The sequence below is a fragment of the Halichoerus grypus genome, chromosome 12 (assembly GCF_964656455.1).
Source record: "Halichoerus grypus chromosome 12, mHalGry1.hap1.1, whole genome shotgun sequence".
Lineage (NCBI taxonomy): Eukaryota > Metazoa > Chordata > Mammalia > Carnivora > Phocidae > Halichoerus > Halichoerus grypus.
Window position 1 is genome coordinate 88,713,137 of NC_135723.1, and position 18,107 is coordinate 88,731,243.

An 18,107-nucleotide genomic window follows, 5' to 3' on the forward strand; every position below is an offset into this window, starting at 1 on the left:
TGATAAGTTATCATCATCTGTGTTGTCCTATTGGGAGGGTTAAGAGATTTAACTTAGTTATTATTACAACAGGTATAATAACTGCCCGTTTCCACTCAAAAAAGCCCATTTTCTGGTAGGACCAAAAGGTATTACAGGGAAATTACAAAACCATTGCCTGCCTTACCTGTGATTTAGTAAGCAATTTGCTAGACCATCTCCTAGAGAATGGAGAGGAAAGGAAAGCAGAATGCAACAATTAGTATAGATTATGGTGATCTATTTTTTTCCCATGTCCCATTGGATTTGGTAGACTAATGTGGCTTCCTGGATGAAGGTCAGATTGGAAGAAAAGAAATGTAATTGATGTTGTAAATAAAAGTTTGTTTGAATGTGCTTGATAAGCAGATTAAAGCTTCATGCACATCCCAGCGTAGTACACCCAGCACCATGTTGAAGTCTGAATAAGCAACATGGCAGTCTCTTTGGGAGAGGACATGACTTGGAGCCCAGCAAGGGCAAGAGGGTAACTTATAGACACTATGGATCTAGCAGAAAAGAGATGAAATTTCTGAAATGCAGAAAGGGCTGGGAGGATCCTGCAGATGCGTAAAACTTGTCAGGAAAATGTTAAGTCTGGGAAGGCAGCTTAGACAGGTCAAGCTAGGATCTTGTTCAGGTTTTATCCAGGGGGTCTCACACTGGTGGCCTGCAGCTAAGATCTGTGTAGTTTGGGGCTGCTGTGCTTTATTTCCCTTTTTAAAATTGTAATTTGAACATGTTATTGAGGTGTAGAGGCATACACTCTTGAATTTGTTGATTCCCTCTTTTTTTTATTTTTTAAGTTTCTTACACCAGGCCTCTTTGGGCATTTATGTTTCTAGCCTGGCCCTTCGTGGCAGGCATCTAAGTTTGACCCCCTTGGGACTCTGAGCCTGAGCCCAGGATGTCAGAGGATTACCTAAAGACAGCAGCAAATGGGAGGCTCCCAAAGGTAACTTCTGATTTGGGATCAAAGGTGATTTATCCTCAGCTCCTTGCTTATAGTCATTGGCATATATGGGTAGATGGGAAAGCCTGGGTTTGTTTTGGCAAATGTGTGGCATGTGGCCACTAAGGAAAAAATCAGAGGAAAATTCTTTCACCAAAATGGTCCTCACCCAGTGAAACCTCAAGAAGGAAAGGAGCAATCCACAGGATTAGTGTTCTGTTCTAAAACTCCCTGAAGAGAAAAACCACCCTTTACCATGGGTTACATAATAATTTTCATATATGCTAAAAATTAAAGGTGTTCAAAGTAGTTTGTCAAATCAATATCTTTTAGGGTCCCTGAAAATTAACTTATTTAGAATTAAACACTGATCTACACCTAATTTGTTACTGGGACATCTGCTATTTGTGGGCAGAATTTATAGGATTTTGGTGTAACTTTATAACTGGAATTCTGAGTTCTGAGTATGTCTGCTTTATCTGGTTTGACTGTTATTTGTGTCTCACCTACATGTTATATACAGCAATTTAAGTGATAACTTGTCTTTCTTTTTGTTTAAAAAAATCCCAACAATGTCTTTCTCAGCTGAATTCTCTTCTTCATTCTCTGATCTCTGGTTGATTGGAAACCTGCTTCTCCTGCCTTCATTTCTCCCTCTTCTTCTGGAGTGGGTCTTTCTCTAAAATGTAGTCTGGTCAGGTAATTGCATTTATATTTCCCCTTTGATTTAAAATGCCAGCTTACCACTTGGATGTTAATATTTTCTTGAGATGGACTCTTTAGACTCTGTAAGTGCTCTCAAAAGATTAATAGGCAGGATTTAAGGGAAATACAATTCACTTTCTTCAGTAAAAGGACATTCATGTGAAAGAATAATAATTGTTTTATATGAATCAAATAAGTAAAGTAATAATAGCCACTGTCCAGAGCTTCCATTAGTATGTTCCTAATTATAGTTTCCCAAATTTTAAAACAGTCTTCCAGACAATTTGGCAGCTTCTACCTACATTGGCAAATGTAGTGGAATTCTTCAAAAACAACCTGATTTGTTGCTTACTGGTTCCAAGTAAAATAGGTGTAACTCTCTAATAGAATATCAGGAATCCAAGCCACAATGGAAATCCAGAAGCTCAGTAAGATTAAGGTAAATCTGAAATGCTTCACATGGTACCATTTAACCAGTGCATTTTCAGTGTCAAGATTTCAATAGTATCTATCAAAAATATGACCATTTAGACCAGTGTCTGTGGATAAATGCAATCGTTATTAGCTTTGCCTTCCTAATGAGAAAAGGTTTTGCCAAAATAAACATTACTATTTCAGTAAAACACATTTATTTTCTACAAACCACCTTTGCCAAGTACTAATATAAGCAAATGCTGGAAGAAAAGTAAATGGAAACAGAAATTTGGATCCCTATCCAAACCAGATTAATTCTGAGGGTAGTAAATAACGAATCGAAGCTATGTAACTATTACCGATCGTTATTTTCATGTTTTCTTCCCAAGATTTCCACATGCTCTCACACATGTCATCAACTCAACTTCTCCTATGGGTACAACTTGTGGTAAATCTTTCCTTTTGTGGGGCTAGGCTCTACTGATACCCTTCTTAATTACCCACTTGCTCCTCAGGAAACACAACATGATTTTAGTCTGAGGAAAGTGCAATTAGAAAAGTGTCTCAGTTTGAGCTGCCCAGGGGCAGACCCTGAGATAGTAATTCGAGTGCAAGTAGTTTACTTGGGAGGGGAAGAAAACACTACAGGAAGTGAGTCAGGGAAAAGGAGGTAGCCAATAATGCTATTTAGCAAGTCACCACATGGGCTGTTAAAACTTAATCCCACCGAGGCACCCTGGAAGCCACCATAAAACACACTCTTCCCAATTATCCCACCTCTGAGGCGTGAGTGAGCCTGAGAAATACTCTTGCACCAAATCTCATCGTGATTTGGCATGAGTTATTGAAGACTGCTCCTGGGGATATTAATTCTCTGAACTTCCAGCCTGCCTCCTGGGTGGGCAGAGTGGGCCTCTGTAGCCAGAGAAAGACTTCAGGCAAAGAAATGGAGTGTTGGCATTTGGAAGTCAGGCTGGTCTGCACTGAAGTCCTAAGAGTGTAGGGAATACACCAGAATGCTGAAAGAAAGTTAATCTGCAAGAGGTGAAATGCTTATCCAATCTCAAAAGAATTAAAACTAACGTATATTCTTTTTTTTTTTTCAGAGAGTTTATATATTTATTTGACAGAGAGAGACACAGCGAGAGAGGGAACACAAGCAGGGGGAGTGGAAGAGGGAGAACATTTATTCTATTCGCTACTAAGAGCATGAAAAGTTAAAAATAGGCTACATTATTTTAAATATGCTTATATTCCAATTCTACTGATCAATAAACAGGAAGCCCTCAGTGGAGGACAGGAACTACCTGCTGGATAATTCCAGCCCATTCTCATATCATAACATAGATCAAGGTCTATATAAAAACCATGGCTAATGATCCTTTTGATTCCATCCATTTCGAATCACCAGGATAAAGCGTATTAAATAAGAAATTGATTGAAACAAACAACAGAAGTGGTGATTTATTTAGATGTGGCCAGAAAATATAAATGGCCACCTATCAACTTCTTTCGCCTTTTCTTCATTAGGATTTGAGGCCAGGAGATGTATCTGGCAAGCGGAACCTCTGGGAAAAGCAATCTGTGGATAAGGTCACTTCTCCCACTAAGGTAATCTACTGGGAAGATTTGCTTTTCATAGGTTCTTTGCCTGCTGTATCCTGCAGTATGATGTTCCAGGGTCAAATGAGAAATATCACTGATCCACAGAGCCTTGTCTAGGTAACCATCAGCTTCTAAAAACTTATATATGATACAGTGAGAGGTAAAGTTCACAGAGCCTTCAGAAGTGTAGGCTTGTCAGTCATACAACATAAATAGTCCAGACCTGTGGAGTGGTTTGCAGTAAGACGTTCTAGAAGCACCATCGTGGTAGGAGTGTTAACAGAGGTCATATGGTAAGCGTGCTCTATACTTCTTACATGGTCCAGGCTTGGAACCACAGCCATTTGAAGATCACCTAGGGAAAAACATCTGTTTCCCTGCGTGCCTCCAAAGCTGCTTTCTGGAACCATTACATTGCCAGGAGCCTAGGACCCAAGGTTGCTATGGAAAAAAATTAAAATAATATTTAAAAGCCAGGCAAAACTTGCTACCCTATGAAAACTAATGGCTAAGAATACTTGTATTTGTCTTTTTTTGATATTCTGGTCAACGGGTATGCTCATTCTTCATAAAGGAGGCTCTAGACAATATCTAAATGATACTCTGACTGAGCATAGGACTCTGTTGTCCAAGGAGCTAATTCAGCTTCTAATTGTAGCCCTTCCCCATTTCAAGCAATAAGCCCAGTCTTCTCCTTTAATAGAGGGAAAACTGAAGAGAGAGAAATCAGAGAGCAACCATAAGTAGAATTAGAACAGTCTGCTTATGGGTCAATTTAGAAGCACTTTTCAAGCAAACCTGGGACTGAGGAACACCTCAAAGGCAACCAGAGGATCTCTACAGGTCCCTGAAGTGAGAGAATCACTTCTCCTTTTCCTACCTCTACATGCTCCTAAGTCTGGCACAGCTGCCTAGTGTGCTGTTCCGTCTCTCGATTAGTTATCGATTGCTCTTATATTCCAACAAAATCCACTGGCCCAGTCTCTCTATTTTAAAGGTGATTTTTAAATAACTTTTCTAAGTCATTGCTAAATATATTAAAAGTACCTAGTCATAATTATCACCACTACAAACCACTATGTCCACTCTATGCAAGGAACTGTTCTGCCTTCTTAAGCTATATTATCTCCTTTGACCCTCCAACCACCCTGTGAAGTGGGTCTTTTTATTACCTCTGTTTAGAGCTGAGGAAGACGAAGCACAGAGAGATGAACTTTGCCCAAGCCGCACGACAGTAAGTTAGCGCAGCTTGCATCAGAACTCAGGCCATCTGATCTGAGTCTGCATTCTTAACCACTATGCATGCTGCTTTCTTTTGAGGATTGCATAGTTAGCAGAAAATATAAAGCTTTAAAGTTCCTTGCACAGTTTTTCTCCTGGTGGAGGTGGGTAGGGCAATTGCTTATTAGTTTCTTTTTTAAGACAAAGAATGAACTTTTGTTGGCCTAAGCCATCATCACCCCTCTAGCATCGTCTCCAACCTCTCGGAAATGGCAGTCAGATGTGTATATAGTCTGCTTTCTGAGTAGAGGGTGTCAGCTGTCCATTGCCCATCAGCACAGGTTTCATGGAGCCTCTCCGGATAACATTCCTCTGAGCCAGGGTTCGGGGAAGTGGAGTACAGAGATGATCTGGAATGGTAACACTCAAGAGAACACCACTCACATTCAAAACAATGTGAATGGTACTCCTTGGAACTGTACCGTGTGGTGGCACAAGGTGGGAAGGTGTTGGGTGAGTCTTCACACATACCACCCCCTCGTCCTCGGTCTATACCATGAAACTCTCTGTACAGTAATAATAATAATATAACCACAAGGCCCAGAGCTGAGTTTATGAGGTGGGTGGCTCCTTGGCTCCAAAATGTCAGACTCACTACACGTCCTGCAGTCATTCCTTTGAGGTGGAAGTACACATTTGAAAATGCAGATTCACAACACTAATATTTGTGAATATGTCAGCAAGGATTTTTAGCAGCTAGTTGAAGAAATGATATACAAATAAGAGCGTGGGCCACATAAGTTTCAAAGGTCAGGGTGTAAGAATAGGAGGGAAGAAATTAAAAAATCGGAGAAAACTAAGGATAAGCCCATTCCACTTCTCCATCGTCCTTGACGTGGCCGAGACTGAGCCATTCACCACATGTGCCTGTTCCAGAAAGCACACTACGGATTCCTGGCCTTTCAAGGGTTTTGTTTTTTTTTTTTTAAAGATTTTATTTATTTGAGAGAGAGCACATGAGACAGGGGAGGGTCAGAGGGAGAAGCAGACTCCCTGCTGAGCAGGGAGCCCAATGTGGGACTCGATCCTGGGACTCCAGGATCATGAGCTGAGCTGAAAGCAGTCGCTCGACCAACTGAGCCACCCAGGCGCCCCTCCAGTGGAGTTTAAAAAAAAAATTAAAAAAGCTCACACAAGCAAGGCTCAAGACCAAGATGGGGAAGGGGTAATATAAAGAAGAAAGAGGGAAGTAAAAAAATCAACAGAAGACAGGTAGACTGGAAGACGAGAAGCGTATTTGAATAGAATACCAACAATAATCCTCCCTTTCATAAATATTTATTCCTGCCATATTTCAATTATCTTTTTCTTCTTCTGACACAAAACATCTGGCTGAAACACCATGGCCTGTGGATTTAAAGCTCTCTTCTCTTAGCAGGTTTGAGAGAGTTCAAGAAAGAACCCAAAGTAGCCGCTCAAGATGCTGGACCAGCTCAGTTGGAGAGGGCTAGTTTGCTCTGTTTTATATTTATGTTGATTTACTAAATTGAGTTCATTTCCTCTTGTTTTATTTTTCATTATCCCAGTAAACCCATGTATATTATCACTATATTTAATAATCACAGTCTAGAGATGTTCATGGTAAAAGTACTGCCTTTGCACAGGAGCCTGTTTCTAAAGAAACCCATGCTGTGAAATAGAGACTTTCCTACTGATCATCATAACTCTGTGTCTGAGCAGTGATACCAGCCACACCGGAAGTCAACTAAAGGAGCTTCACGTTGAAAATTGCCTGAGGAATGTGTGCAGTGTCCAGAAAAACAAGCCCTAGTGGTTTTATTTGGGGTTTTTTTATTTTAAATACAGAAATCATGTTGTTTCTGCACTTTAGCATAAAGCATGGAAGAAATTATCTTACTAGGCAATTGAAACACTTTCTGAAAGTAACCCATTTCAGATTTGAGATACTGCAATAATGATTGTTTAAAAAAAAAAAAGATATACTCTTAAGGTATTACTTTTTTCATGCTGATGAATATCTAAATTGGATTATGATGTTAGCTGACATTGGTACTGATTCTTTAGGTTGGTTGCTTTGTGGATTTCTTTGGTAGTGATAGCAAACCACATTTTAGATGACCTGATCATGTATGTATGTGCATACACGTATACAAACACACTAATGGTAGAAAGCTTTTTTATGTGCTAGACTATTATATTTAGCAATATGTCCTTGTAACTAGCCAATATCACAGCTTTTTAAAAATTAAAAATCACAATATTATATTAATATTTCATATTTGCCAATAGATACATGGCAGAATAGGTATTGATATGTTTCCAATGCCCGATAACCTGTAAGAAGAAAAGAGAGATTATAGAAGTGTCAAAATTAGTTGACATTTTCTATAAAACAGAGTATTTAGTTTATAATTAAAAACAATGTTGAAGTCCAGTGTGAATTGTCCCAAATCTACCATCTGGGTCAAACTCAAAGCTTGCTCAGAACTCTATTCTGTTCTTAAAATCAAGTCCACAGTAGGTTGGCTTAGATGATAAATGAGGTCTCTTCCTTCTCTAAAGTTTGAAGACAAGAATTTTTGTCACAAAATATACAGATTGGAATTCCACGTGTGGGTATGCTAAGACCAACTTTGGCTAATGTCTGGGAGCAGAGAAGAAAAGTGAGCAAAAGCCAGTATTTAGGAGTCATGACAGTATTTCCATTCTTAATAGACTGAAACATCTTTTAAATTAAACTTTTCTACTTTTATTAGTCATTGGTACTTGTCGTAAGTTGATAACATGTTGAATTTTTAAAAAATATATGTAACTTTTATTAGTTCTACCTTTTTCCCCAAGAGTCTATCGACTTGTCATTTTTACATTTTGCACACACAATCTAAATATCACATCTTATTTTAGTTTATAAGTGTTCATCTATTCTCCACAATAGATGATAAGAGTACTCCAGTGTCTTAGCAATATGTTCTAGCATAGAAATATACATGTAGTGTAATTCTATAAACTTATACCTCATTTGACTTAACCAAAATTGTCTTAGTCTCAATTCCTACCACATTGAGGGAGCCTCTCAAATGACTGTTTTCTAGTCTACAGTACTGCCCTGGAAGAGCTAGCCAGGGCAAGGCTGGCGTGAGGAGTGACCACTGCCTTCCAAAGTATATTTTCCTCATAAATCAGTAAAGAGTTGTCGAATCCTCTAGCTTTAGCACACCTGGGCCAAAGGAAGGAAAGCCACCAAGATTGCACAAGTCATCCACCCATGACAGAGTAGACATGAGTCTATGACAAAATGAACTAGAACTTGCACGCAGTGCCTGATTTTAGCATTGACTCCCGTAATTGGAGTGAAATGGATCAAAGTTTGAATTAAGGCCCATGGTGAGGTAACATTGCTTTGTTGTACTTTTGAATAAGAGCTTCTCCTGATCACTATTATATATTTTTTCCTAGAAAGTCTAAAGTTGAGAAGAGAATATATCGATCCTGACTTTTATTCCAATAATGGATGGAATAAGTTTTAGGGTAGAATTTTGTTCAGTTTGGATTTAATCTTTTGAAAAATAAATTCCTTGTTTACTTGTTTGATTACAGTTCTCTTTGTTATCTTTAAGAGGTAAGACTGCAAGGTGACTAGCATGTTCTGTGAATCTGCCATTCCTAAAAGTTTTATAAACACTTGATATTTTCACTGATAATTGATCGCTGCAATAAACATATATTGTGAAAATGCATCCACAATAAATGGAATTCCTCCAAATGTCTCTGCCTTGCTTATTTTTATGCACTGCATCGATTATAAATAAGAGTTATATCTGTTTTAATAAAGATGGTGGCATAGCAAAATCTATATTTCAGATTGAGTCTTGGTTTCACTCTTTAAAAAAGGAAAGCCATTTCATTCATATTGTTTAAATTATTCTTATTACAGGCAATCTTCTAATAAAATAGTGAAAATTGCTCTGATATGGACAACTGATGAAACATGTATGGAAAAGGTTGAAAAGAGGAATTAAAAATAATTCTCCTTCCAAAAAAAATTATCGTATCTTCCTCCATCCTCCCTCTCATTCCCCATCTTGTCACACACCACTCCTCTTGCTCCTAAGGTAGAAGTACTGTTTTTCCAAAGGTAGTGTCTTTTATAGTAGAAGTGGCCATTTAACATATACCCTTCGTTTGCAGAATACTGACTATTTGCAAGGCACTGGAGATGACATTTACATCCAAAGATTTTTTTCATAGTAATTTTGCATATTTATGTAACACTGGTTGAATATATGAGGTTCTTCTCATAAAGGTTTCAACTCTGAGCCCAGAGCCCCTGAACAATCCCCTAAATCCTGCTCATAAGATTGGACAGAATTAACTAAGTTACTGCAACTTAAAAAATAATTAGTGCTTTTTACTTCTCCATCCTAACAAGATGGGTGATCAGTTTAGGCAACAAGGTAATTGTCATCAAGGTTAATTCACAAAATTAAACAATGAAACGAATGCCATCTACAGTACTGGTACCAAACTGATAGGATTAGGGATGGACGAAATTTAATTTTACAGTGTGTGTATTCAGGTTATGAGCTTAAAGATGTTATAGTCTCTTGTATGTTGTAGGAACAGGTCTGTATTACAGGCTTTTTCCTACTCTTGCTTGTATGAGTGCTCCAAATGGAGGAATGGATTTTTAAAAAATCTCATGACCCTAAATATGTGTTCTTCCATAGGACCAAGGAGATGACCTAACTACGTCTTGATCTGAGTGCTATGTCTATTTGTGTCAAGCGTATTAGTCATGTTGTCCAAACATTCTGTATCCTTACTGATTTTTTTTGTTCCGTATCTACTATTGAGAAAGGCATGTGAAAATCTCCCTGTGTGATTATGGATTTGTCTATTTTTCCTTGTAATTCTGTTAATTTTGCTTTCCATATTTTAAGATCATGTTTTAGGTGCATGTGCAAGTCTAGAATCATTAAAGCTTCCTAGTAAACTGAATGTTTTAACATTATGAAGTAATCCTCTATTTGCACAGCAAATCTTTTTTCCTTAAAGTTTGTTTTTTCTATTCTTAATATTGCTACAGTGGCTTTCTTTTGGTTAACACTTGCATGACATAACTTTTTCCACCCCTTTACTTTTAGCCTTTATGTAGCCTTTAGTTTTAGATGCATGTCTTTGAAAATCCTAGACATCATAAAATCATAATCATCAGGTTTTAATCCAGTCTGATCATCTTTGAGTTTTACCTGGATTATTTAGGCCTTTTATATTTAATGTAATTACTGATATTCTCTCATTTAAATAGCCTCCTAGTTATGTGCCACCTGTTCAATGTACGTTTTCTCTCTTGCTTTTACGCCAGGGCTACTTCTGCTTCAAAGCATACAGTGATCTACAAGAGGCAGCTGAGAGGCTGAGCTAGACTCTTGGCAACCCAGTGGGGCTAGAGGAAAAAAGAATATTCTGTCTGTCAAAGATGAGGATTTGTTAAACTACTCCCCGTTTATGGGTCTACAAAGAGCTGACTCCTGAAAGTAAGGGTGAGCTTAAAATAATCTGGTCCTTACACAAACTGACATCTTCCTTAACCTGGGGGAAAACTGCATTATTCTAGTGGGGAGATAAATGATAAATGATAGACATGAAAAGTTACAAAATACTGAGTAACAATTCAAGAATTTAAGAGAAAGTATCACAAGGCTCTAGTACATAACTGTCAAAGAATTATGTAGTACATGATTGTCAGTGCTTAGAGGGAGGAGAAAATATTTCATTTTGGGGTAATCAGAGAAAAAAAAAAGTCTTATATTTTTTTTTTTTAAGATTTTATTTATTTATTTGAGAGAGAGAGAATGAGAGAGAGCACATGAGAGGGGGGAGGGTCAGAGGGAGAAGCAGACTCCCTGCCGAGCAGGGAGCCCGATGCGGGACTCGATCCAGGGACTCCAGGATCATGACCTGAGCCAAAGGCAGTCGCTTAACCAACTGAGCCACCCAGGCGCCCAAAAAAGTCTTATATTTTGTACCCCCAGCAGTGTACCCAGTGCACCACACATAACGGTGCTTGGTAAGTGGTATGATGATTTCATGAGCAACCCAGTTTATAAACTCTCTGCCGGATGTACTGCTGTCAAGTTTTGTAGTAGAGTTTTTAGAGTTCTGAGAGGTTAATTTGTTTTGTAACATTTTTGTTGCCAGATTTATAATTACTGTATCACCTCAGTCCTGCATTTCAGCTCCATGAGGATGGTTGGCCTCTTGCTTTACTCTAATACAGATTTGTTAGCAGAGTTTTGTCAAGGTATGCTTTTAGTGATACTGGCTTTTGCTACCTTGAAATAGGATTTCCAAAAAATGTCTCATTAAAATAGGTTGTAGAAGGCCCAACTGGTCATTTCTGCCTGGATAAAGAACATTCATTCAATAAACTCTTACGGAATGTACTAAAAAGAACTATAATCATACAGAACACAAGGTTAATTTCTTAGCTCGTTTTTAACTTTACCTGGCTTTCTTCCATGCAAACCTACTTTTCTTAGAACAGATGCTGTATTTTGTATGTCTGGTACCTGCCAAGTTTAGCAACACAGGTGCTTTGAGTTTTTTCAGATGATGGAAATCCACTGTCCTAAGTGCACTGGGGTTTCTAAATCCTTAGTGAACATCAGAATCAATGGTAGACATCATGGAACTATGTAGGTTCCAGTCCCAGGAGATTCTTACTCAGTAGGTCTAGAGTTGAGTTGTATAATACCCCTTTGTTATTCAAATACCTAATTGTAAAATGCAGATTCAGATACAGAAGGAGTGGGGAGGGGCTTAAGATACTGCATTTCTAATAGGTTCCCCGGTGATGCTTCATTGGCTACTGCTGCATTGGGGAACACATTTCAAGTAGCAAGGTCTCACTCTAGGCTCTGTGTGGAAATGTGCACTCCAAAGATTCTCACTGAAAACAGAATGAAATCACTTGCTATGATAGAACAATGGTGCTTTATATATAAACTGTCTTAATCCTTACATCAATTTTAGCAGATAGGTGCTGTTACTCTCTCCATTTTATAAGGAAACTGAGACCCAGAGAGGTTAAGTAACTTACCCAAGGTCATACAGCTGAGTATTCTGGTTCCAGAGTCTGCACTCTTAACCCCCTGGTCCCATGGGTCAGCAGCATTAGCTGATTATAGACAGGTTCCATTTTCCCCAAGAATACGTCTTGGAAACTGACATCCCTCATGACCACCAGGCCTATGTTTCCAATTAGTTGTTGAATATTTTCACCCAAAATCTCTCCAGAAGATAACAATGTACATTCTGATCTGTGCTCACATGTTGTCCCTTACCTAATTATCAGCCTTATTTTTTTTTTCCCCTTCCTAAGTTCACTGAAACCAAGTGTGAGTCCACCTCATCTAAGAAAACTTACCCCAGCACACCCATGTTTATCTGAACCTTTATTCTTGTTAATGATTTAGTACGCCTGTAGAGTGCCTGCCTTGTGACCATCGGGCACCGGACTAGGCAACCAGAATGCAAAGAGGAAGCTCAGACCTTCCCTTCCAAAGGCTCAGAAACTATTAGAGAAAACTAGATGTTGAGATCACTCTCTGGTGAATCCTAAGCAGAGATTTGCACCAAGTGTTGTGGTTGCACAGCGGAAGAAACCTCAACTCAAAAGGGCCTGCCTGCTCCACCAGAGCGCACGTACCTCCAGGTCTTCCACCACCTTGCACCCTTGGTTCTCAGCACTCTACCTTTCACATGCTAAACACTCAGCACATTTTTTATACATATTTTTTGAAGACCTACAGATACCCATCAACATTAGGCACTAGAGATACAAAAGATAACTAAAACCCCAGCCCCCTGCCCTTAAGGGGCTTTGATATTAAATAGTAGGACACAGAAATGAGTAGACCAAATGCAGTAGAGTGTTGATATTATGACAGGGGTGCATTAAGGGGCATAACAGAGGTCTGGAGGACAGAGTTGTCTAAAAGAAATTCAAAAGGGTACTTCTGGGACAAAGGTGGCCAATGGCTCCTAAGAAGGCCAGGTGGGTGGCATTAACATGCCTCAGTTCAAGCTCTGCTATTAAGTTTTATAGCCTGAAAAACGATTTGGTCAGCATCCAGAGAAGGAATCTATTTTTTTTTTCTTTTATGGCTGTACTAGTAAATTAACCAAGCTCAGAAACCCAATATACTACGTAAAGTCAGAATGGCAGCACACTAGTTTGCAATGAGAAATTGCTCTCATGAGAACACTGGGCTTCTGTGAGCAGCATTATCTTTCTGTGAGCTAAGGTGCTATTTCTGAGAGAGGGGGCATCCAAGAGAATCCCTGAGGACTAGAGGTGTCTGACTGAAGGGGAGCCTGGCATTTTGTTTCCTGTTGGATGGCTGCCTAGCCAGGAGTTGGCTAATTTGTCTCCATGCTCCCTAGCTCATAGAACAGCGAATTGAAAAAAACAGGCCAGATAGGCCAGCACTGTGCCAATGTATAGTAGACAGATAGGTCCCGTATGTTCCCACCAGTCCTAGAGCTGCTTGTGAAGATGACACTGGGTCAGGGGTGACACTCTGTCATCATGCAGGGATCACCACAGCAAGGCAAGGAGATGCCCAGGTATCAGAGTGGTATGGTATCATCGTCACCAGTTGGAGGTCTGCTGGTCAAATGGTAACGACAGCTAACATTTTATTGGGTCCTTCCCATATTCCAGGCACTTTCTAAGCACTTTACATGTTATTCACTCATTTAAGCCTCACCACAACCCTACAAGATAGGCACCACACATTTCTCTTGACTTATGATAGGGTCACACCCCAATAAACCCATTGTAAGTTGAAAAGATCCTAAGTCAAAAATGCATTTAATACACCTAACCAACTAAACATCATAGCTTAGCCTAGCCTGCCTTAAACGTATATTAGCCTACGCTGATATTAGCCTACAGTTGGGCAAATTATCTAACAGTCTATTTGATAATAAGTGTTGAATATCTCATATAACTTGTTGAATTTTTTTTTTAAAGATTTTATTTATTTATTTGACAGAGAGAGATACAGCGAGAGAGGGAACACAAGCAGCGGGAGTGGGAGAGGGAGAAGCAGGCTTCCCGCTGAGCAAGGAGCCTGATGTGGGGCTCGATCCCAGGACCCTGGGATCATGACCTGAGCCGAAGGCAGACACTTAATGACTGAGTCACCCAGTTGTCCCTAATTTATTGAATATTGTACTGAAAGTGAAAAAACAGAAGGGTTGGAAGTATATTAGTTGTTTGTCCTCATGATTGCGTGGCTGCCTGGGAGCTGTGGCACCTACCATACTGCCCAGCATTCTGAGAGAGGATCATCCTGCATGTGGCTAACCCAGGAAAAGATCCAAAGTCAAAATTCCAAGTATGGTTTCTACGGAATTCATATTGCTTTTACAATTCATACCATTGTAAAATTGAAAAATCATAAGTTGAACCAGCGTAAGTTGGGGACCTTCCGTAGTACTGTATTATCCACACCCTACATGTAAATAAATTGAGGCACAGAGAAGTTAAAGAATTTGCTCAAGGGGCGCCTGGGTGGCTCAGTCTTAAGGTTAAGCGTCTGACTCTTGATTTCAGCTCAGGTCATGATCTCAAGGTCGTGAGATCAAGCCCCGAGTTGGAGCCTGCTTGGGATTCTCTCTCTCTCCCTCTTCCTCTGTCCCTTCCCGCATGCGCACACACACACTCTCTCTCTAAAAAAAATAAATAAATAAATAATAAAATAGAATAAGATAAAGACTTAAGATCATACAGCTATTAAGTGGCAGAATATTTGAGCCCAGGCAGTTGGCCTCTGAGCCAACACTCCTCACAAGGATTCCCCAGTCTCTCACAAGAGATTGTTATTGCCTTGAAGAAAGGCTTCGAGCTTGCCTTGAAGAAAGTTCCAAGTCACCACCCTCATGAAGCCCACAAAGAGCAAGAACAGCACTTGAGACCAACTGTGTAGACTACAATTTGGCCCAGTTAAAGAGACTTTTGCCCTTTTCCTCCCCAGCCCCTGCTCATCCTAACATAACAAGGACTGGCACGTAGAAGGAAGCCAGGATGAATGTAAATAGCAAAACACCAACTCACTCCCACTTCCCAAGCCACCAGAGCTAGGGGTAGATCTAGGCTGTCTGGAGGGTAAGGAGGAAGAAGGCTTTGATTCCAGTTTGAAACTGACATTTAAAATGTACTTGATACCAAATTTCAGAGTAAAATCTTAAAAACCAAAAGTTTTAGTGTTTTAGTAGCTGAAAGTGGCTAGAAAGTTGTGGAATCTGGCAACATGTCCTCCGTGGGAAAGGGGACTTCATTGTTGCACAGTTCAGGGGCAGGTATTTGGTGAGGGTTGCCGGCGGGGAGGACCATTTCATGGTTTTTGTCATGAGACTTCACACTGAACATTCTTTCTCTTTTGAGGTGATTTATCCTCTCCATTATTTGTTAAGTAGGCAGGGGGCATTCTTACTAACCTCATTTCCAAGTGTTTAGGAGAATAATGCTTCACTATAGTCCCCCGATTTAGACACATTAAACAAACTAATAATACAAACTACTTGTACCAGTGATAGAGGGATTAGGAAGGACTTCACTATGGGGATGACCCTTAAGCTGAGTCTTGGTTAGTTAATTGGCTGGGACAAGTCTCAAGGTTTGAGGGGCTCCTGGGTGGCTCGGTCAGTTAAGCATCCGACTCTTGATTTGGGCTCAGGTCATGATCTCAGGGTACTGGGATCAAGCCCCTCGGCGGGGTCCTGGGATCAAGCCCCTCGGCGGGCTCCAAGTTCAGCGGGGAGTCTGCTTGGGATTCTTTTCTCCCTCTCCCTCTGCCCCTCCCCACCATGCACATTCTCTCTTTCTCTCTCTTTCAAAATAAATAAATCTTTTTTAAAAATCTCAAGGTTTAGGGGCGCCTGGGTGGCTCAGTCGTTAAGCGTCTGCCTTCGGTTTAGGTCATGATCCCAGGGTCCTGGGACCGAGTCCCACATCGGGCTCCCTGCTCAGCGGGGAGCCTGTTTCTCCCTCTCCCACTCCCCCTGCTTGTGTTCCCTCTCTCTGTCAGATAAATAAATAAAATCTTCAAAAAAAAAAAAAAAATCAAGGTTTGAACTTGGAAACAGTTTGAGAGGTTTGACCCTATAGCAGGACATTCTAGACCCAGATAGTCTGAGGAAAGCCAAGATGGGTATACTAGAGGACCCCAGGACTCCTAGGACCTACTATGGCTTCCTCAGCCAAACTGTGACAAGACCTTGACAGCCACATAACCACTAAATTCTGTGATGTCATAAATAACTCGGATTGCCCTAGTCACTGTATTTAAGTCTCTGCTCAACAAAGTCCAAGTGATATACTTACACAAAATAACTTACATTCCTAACACAACTTACATTTGGGCATGTTGCTAAAGTGAATTTTCCTCCTGATTCCCACACTAGTCATTGTGCTCTTTGGAGTATTGTTTTGGTTTTCCTTTTCCTCTTTTCTTACTTTTATTATAATGCCTTTTATACTGCAGGTTTAGACTAAATAAAGTCACAAAAAAATAGGACAAGGGAAAGTTGCTGCTGAAGTAAAGTTGCCTTGTCAAGAAGCCAAAGCTGTATATATAAGGCGTCTGTCCTGTGAACTGCTCAGATAAGATAATAGGGAAGGGAAACAAAAATTCAGATCGACGAAGTCCTTTGGAGAAACTTACTCCAGGCCTTACTTCCGCTCTAACTTAAAGACAAAGAATTTCCACTATATAGTACCATCTGAAATAGAGTAAGTTAAAAAAAAAAAGTTCAAAAGAAGCAGGTACTTAAGGAAACAACTTAAAATTTACTTACGAAGGAAATCCTAATGAAATTTTCCTAAAAATGATACTCCAGTTAAGCTTCACCTAAACAGTACAGCCTAGTAAAATTCATAACCTGGTCTTCTCTCAGAGCCTTTGTACTTGCTGCTTTCCCCGCCTGGCAAGGTCTGCCCTGGACATAAACATGGCTCATCCTTTTGCTTCTGTCTCTGCTCAAATGCCTCCTGGTCACAGAGGCTTCCCTGGACACCCTATCAAAAGAGGTACCCTGCGACACCGGGCCCCTCAGTAGAGCATGCGACTCTTGATCTCAGGGTCGTGAGCTCAAGCCCCAACACATGTTGGGTGTAGAGTTTACTTTAAAAAGGGGTGGGGGAGGCTCCTTGGTGGCTCAGTCAGGTTAAGCGTCTGACTCTTAGTTTCATCTCAGGTCATGATCTCAGGGTCTTGGGATTGAGACCCACATCAGGCTCTGCACTCAGCACAGAGTCTGCTTTTCTCTCTCCCTCTCCCTCTGCCCCTTCCCTCTCCTCCCTTGAATAAATAAATAAATCTTTAAAAAAGAGAGAGAGAGAGAGGGAGGGAGGGAGGGAATGAGCGCTACCCCTACCAAGGCCCACCCACCTGGAGTACTTCCCAGGCTCTTTATTTTTCTCTTCTTTATTTCTCTCCATAGCAATCATCATCACCTGAGTGGGTTTTTGTTTTTTGTTGTTGTTTTTCTTTTTTTCCCATTGGTTTGTCTGTCTTCTCCCATAACCTCCCTGCGGAATGTCTGTTTGGTTTCCTCCAATAGCCTTACAGGGGAACAATCCCTGACAAGTAGTAGGCATTCAATAAAAATTAGTTGAAATAATGAAAGAATAAATGATCATGATTTTCAAAGTTTTGTTGAATTACTATTTATTTATGCACTGAAATAATTTTTCTCTATAGGAGTACTTGAAATATGATCATGTAAATATTTAGACTACAAATCATGAGACTCAAGCCCCAGCTCTGCCTTTGATTTCTTGTGTAAGCTGGTTAGCTAATTTCTTGGAGCTTCTTCACCTTATATATCTGACACCCTATGGGTTGCAACCCTGACTCTAAAATCCAACAGAAAAATAGATTCCATATTTAAATATTCTCTGTGCATGTCACCTTTTTGTTGCATATGTATGGCATAAAACATGGTACGGCTATAAAAGGCAGATGGGGTTCAGAATTAACATCCACAAAATGTGCCACTTGGCATGCAGATTATTTGAAGCTGAAGACAATCTAGGCCCAAAGACTCAGGAAGAGCTTTTTATCTCCCCCTTAACTGCCTCTAAGAATTTAGAAAGAGG

General features: G+C 40.0%; 1 protein-coding gene and 1 long non-coding RNA gene across 12 annotated transcripts in view; both read left to right on the plus strand.

Moving 5' to 3' along the window:
- The window catches only part of CALD1 (caldesmon 1), a 203,326-nt gene extending 194,627 nt beyond the window's left edge, over positions 1-8,699 (plus strand). For 7 of the 11 annotated variants that reach the window (XM_078059585.1, XM_078059584.1, XM_078059588.1 and 4 more), the window contains 2 exons: positions 3,620-3,700; positions 6,580-8,699. In XM_078059585.1, coding sequence (XP_077915711.1) covers positions 3,620-3,700; positions 6,580-6,615 — 117 coding nt within the window. In that variant the 3' untranslated portion in view covers positions 6,616-8,699. Of the gene's footprint in view, positions 1-1,555; positions 1,670-3,619; positions 3,701-6,350 lie in introns of all 11 variants that reach the window. The other 4 variants (XR_013442883.1, XM_078059581.1, XM_036100348.2 and 1 more) reach the window with 4 other exon arrangements.
- Positions 8,700-10,261: 1,562 nt separating this feature from the next.
- Positions 10,262-17,658, plus strand: LOC144379602 (uncharacterized). Its single transcript, XR_013442886.1, has 2 exons — positions 10,262-10,479; positions 17,450-17,658. It is a non-coding gene; the product is annotated as an uncharacterized LOC144379602 (long non-coding RNA).
- The last annotated feature ends 449 nt before the right edge of the window (positions 17,659-18,107 follow it).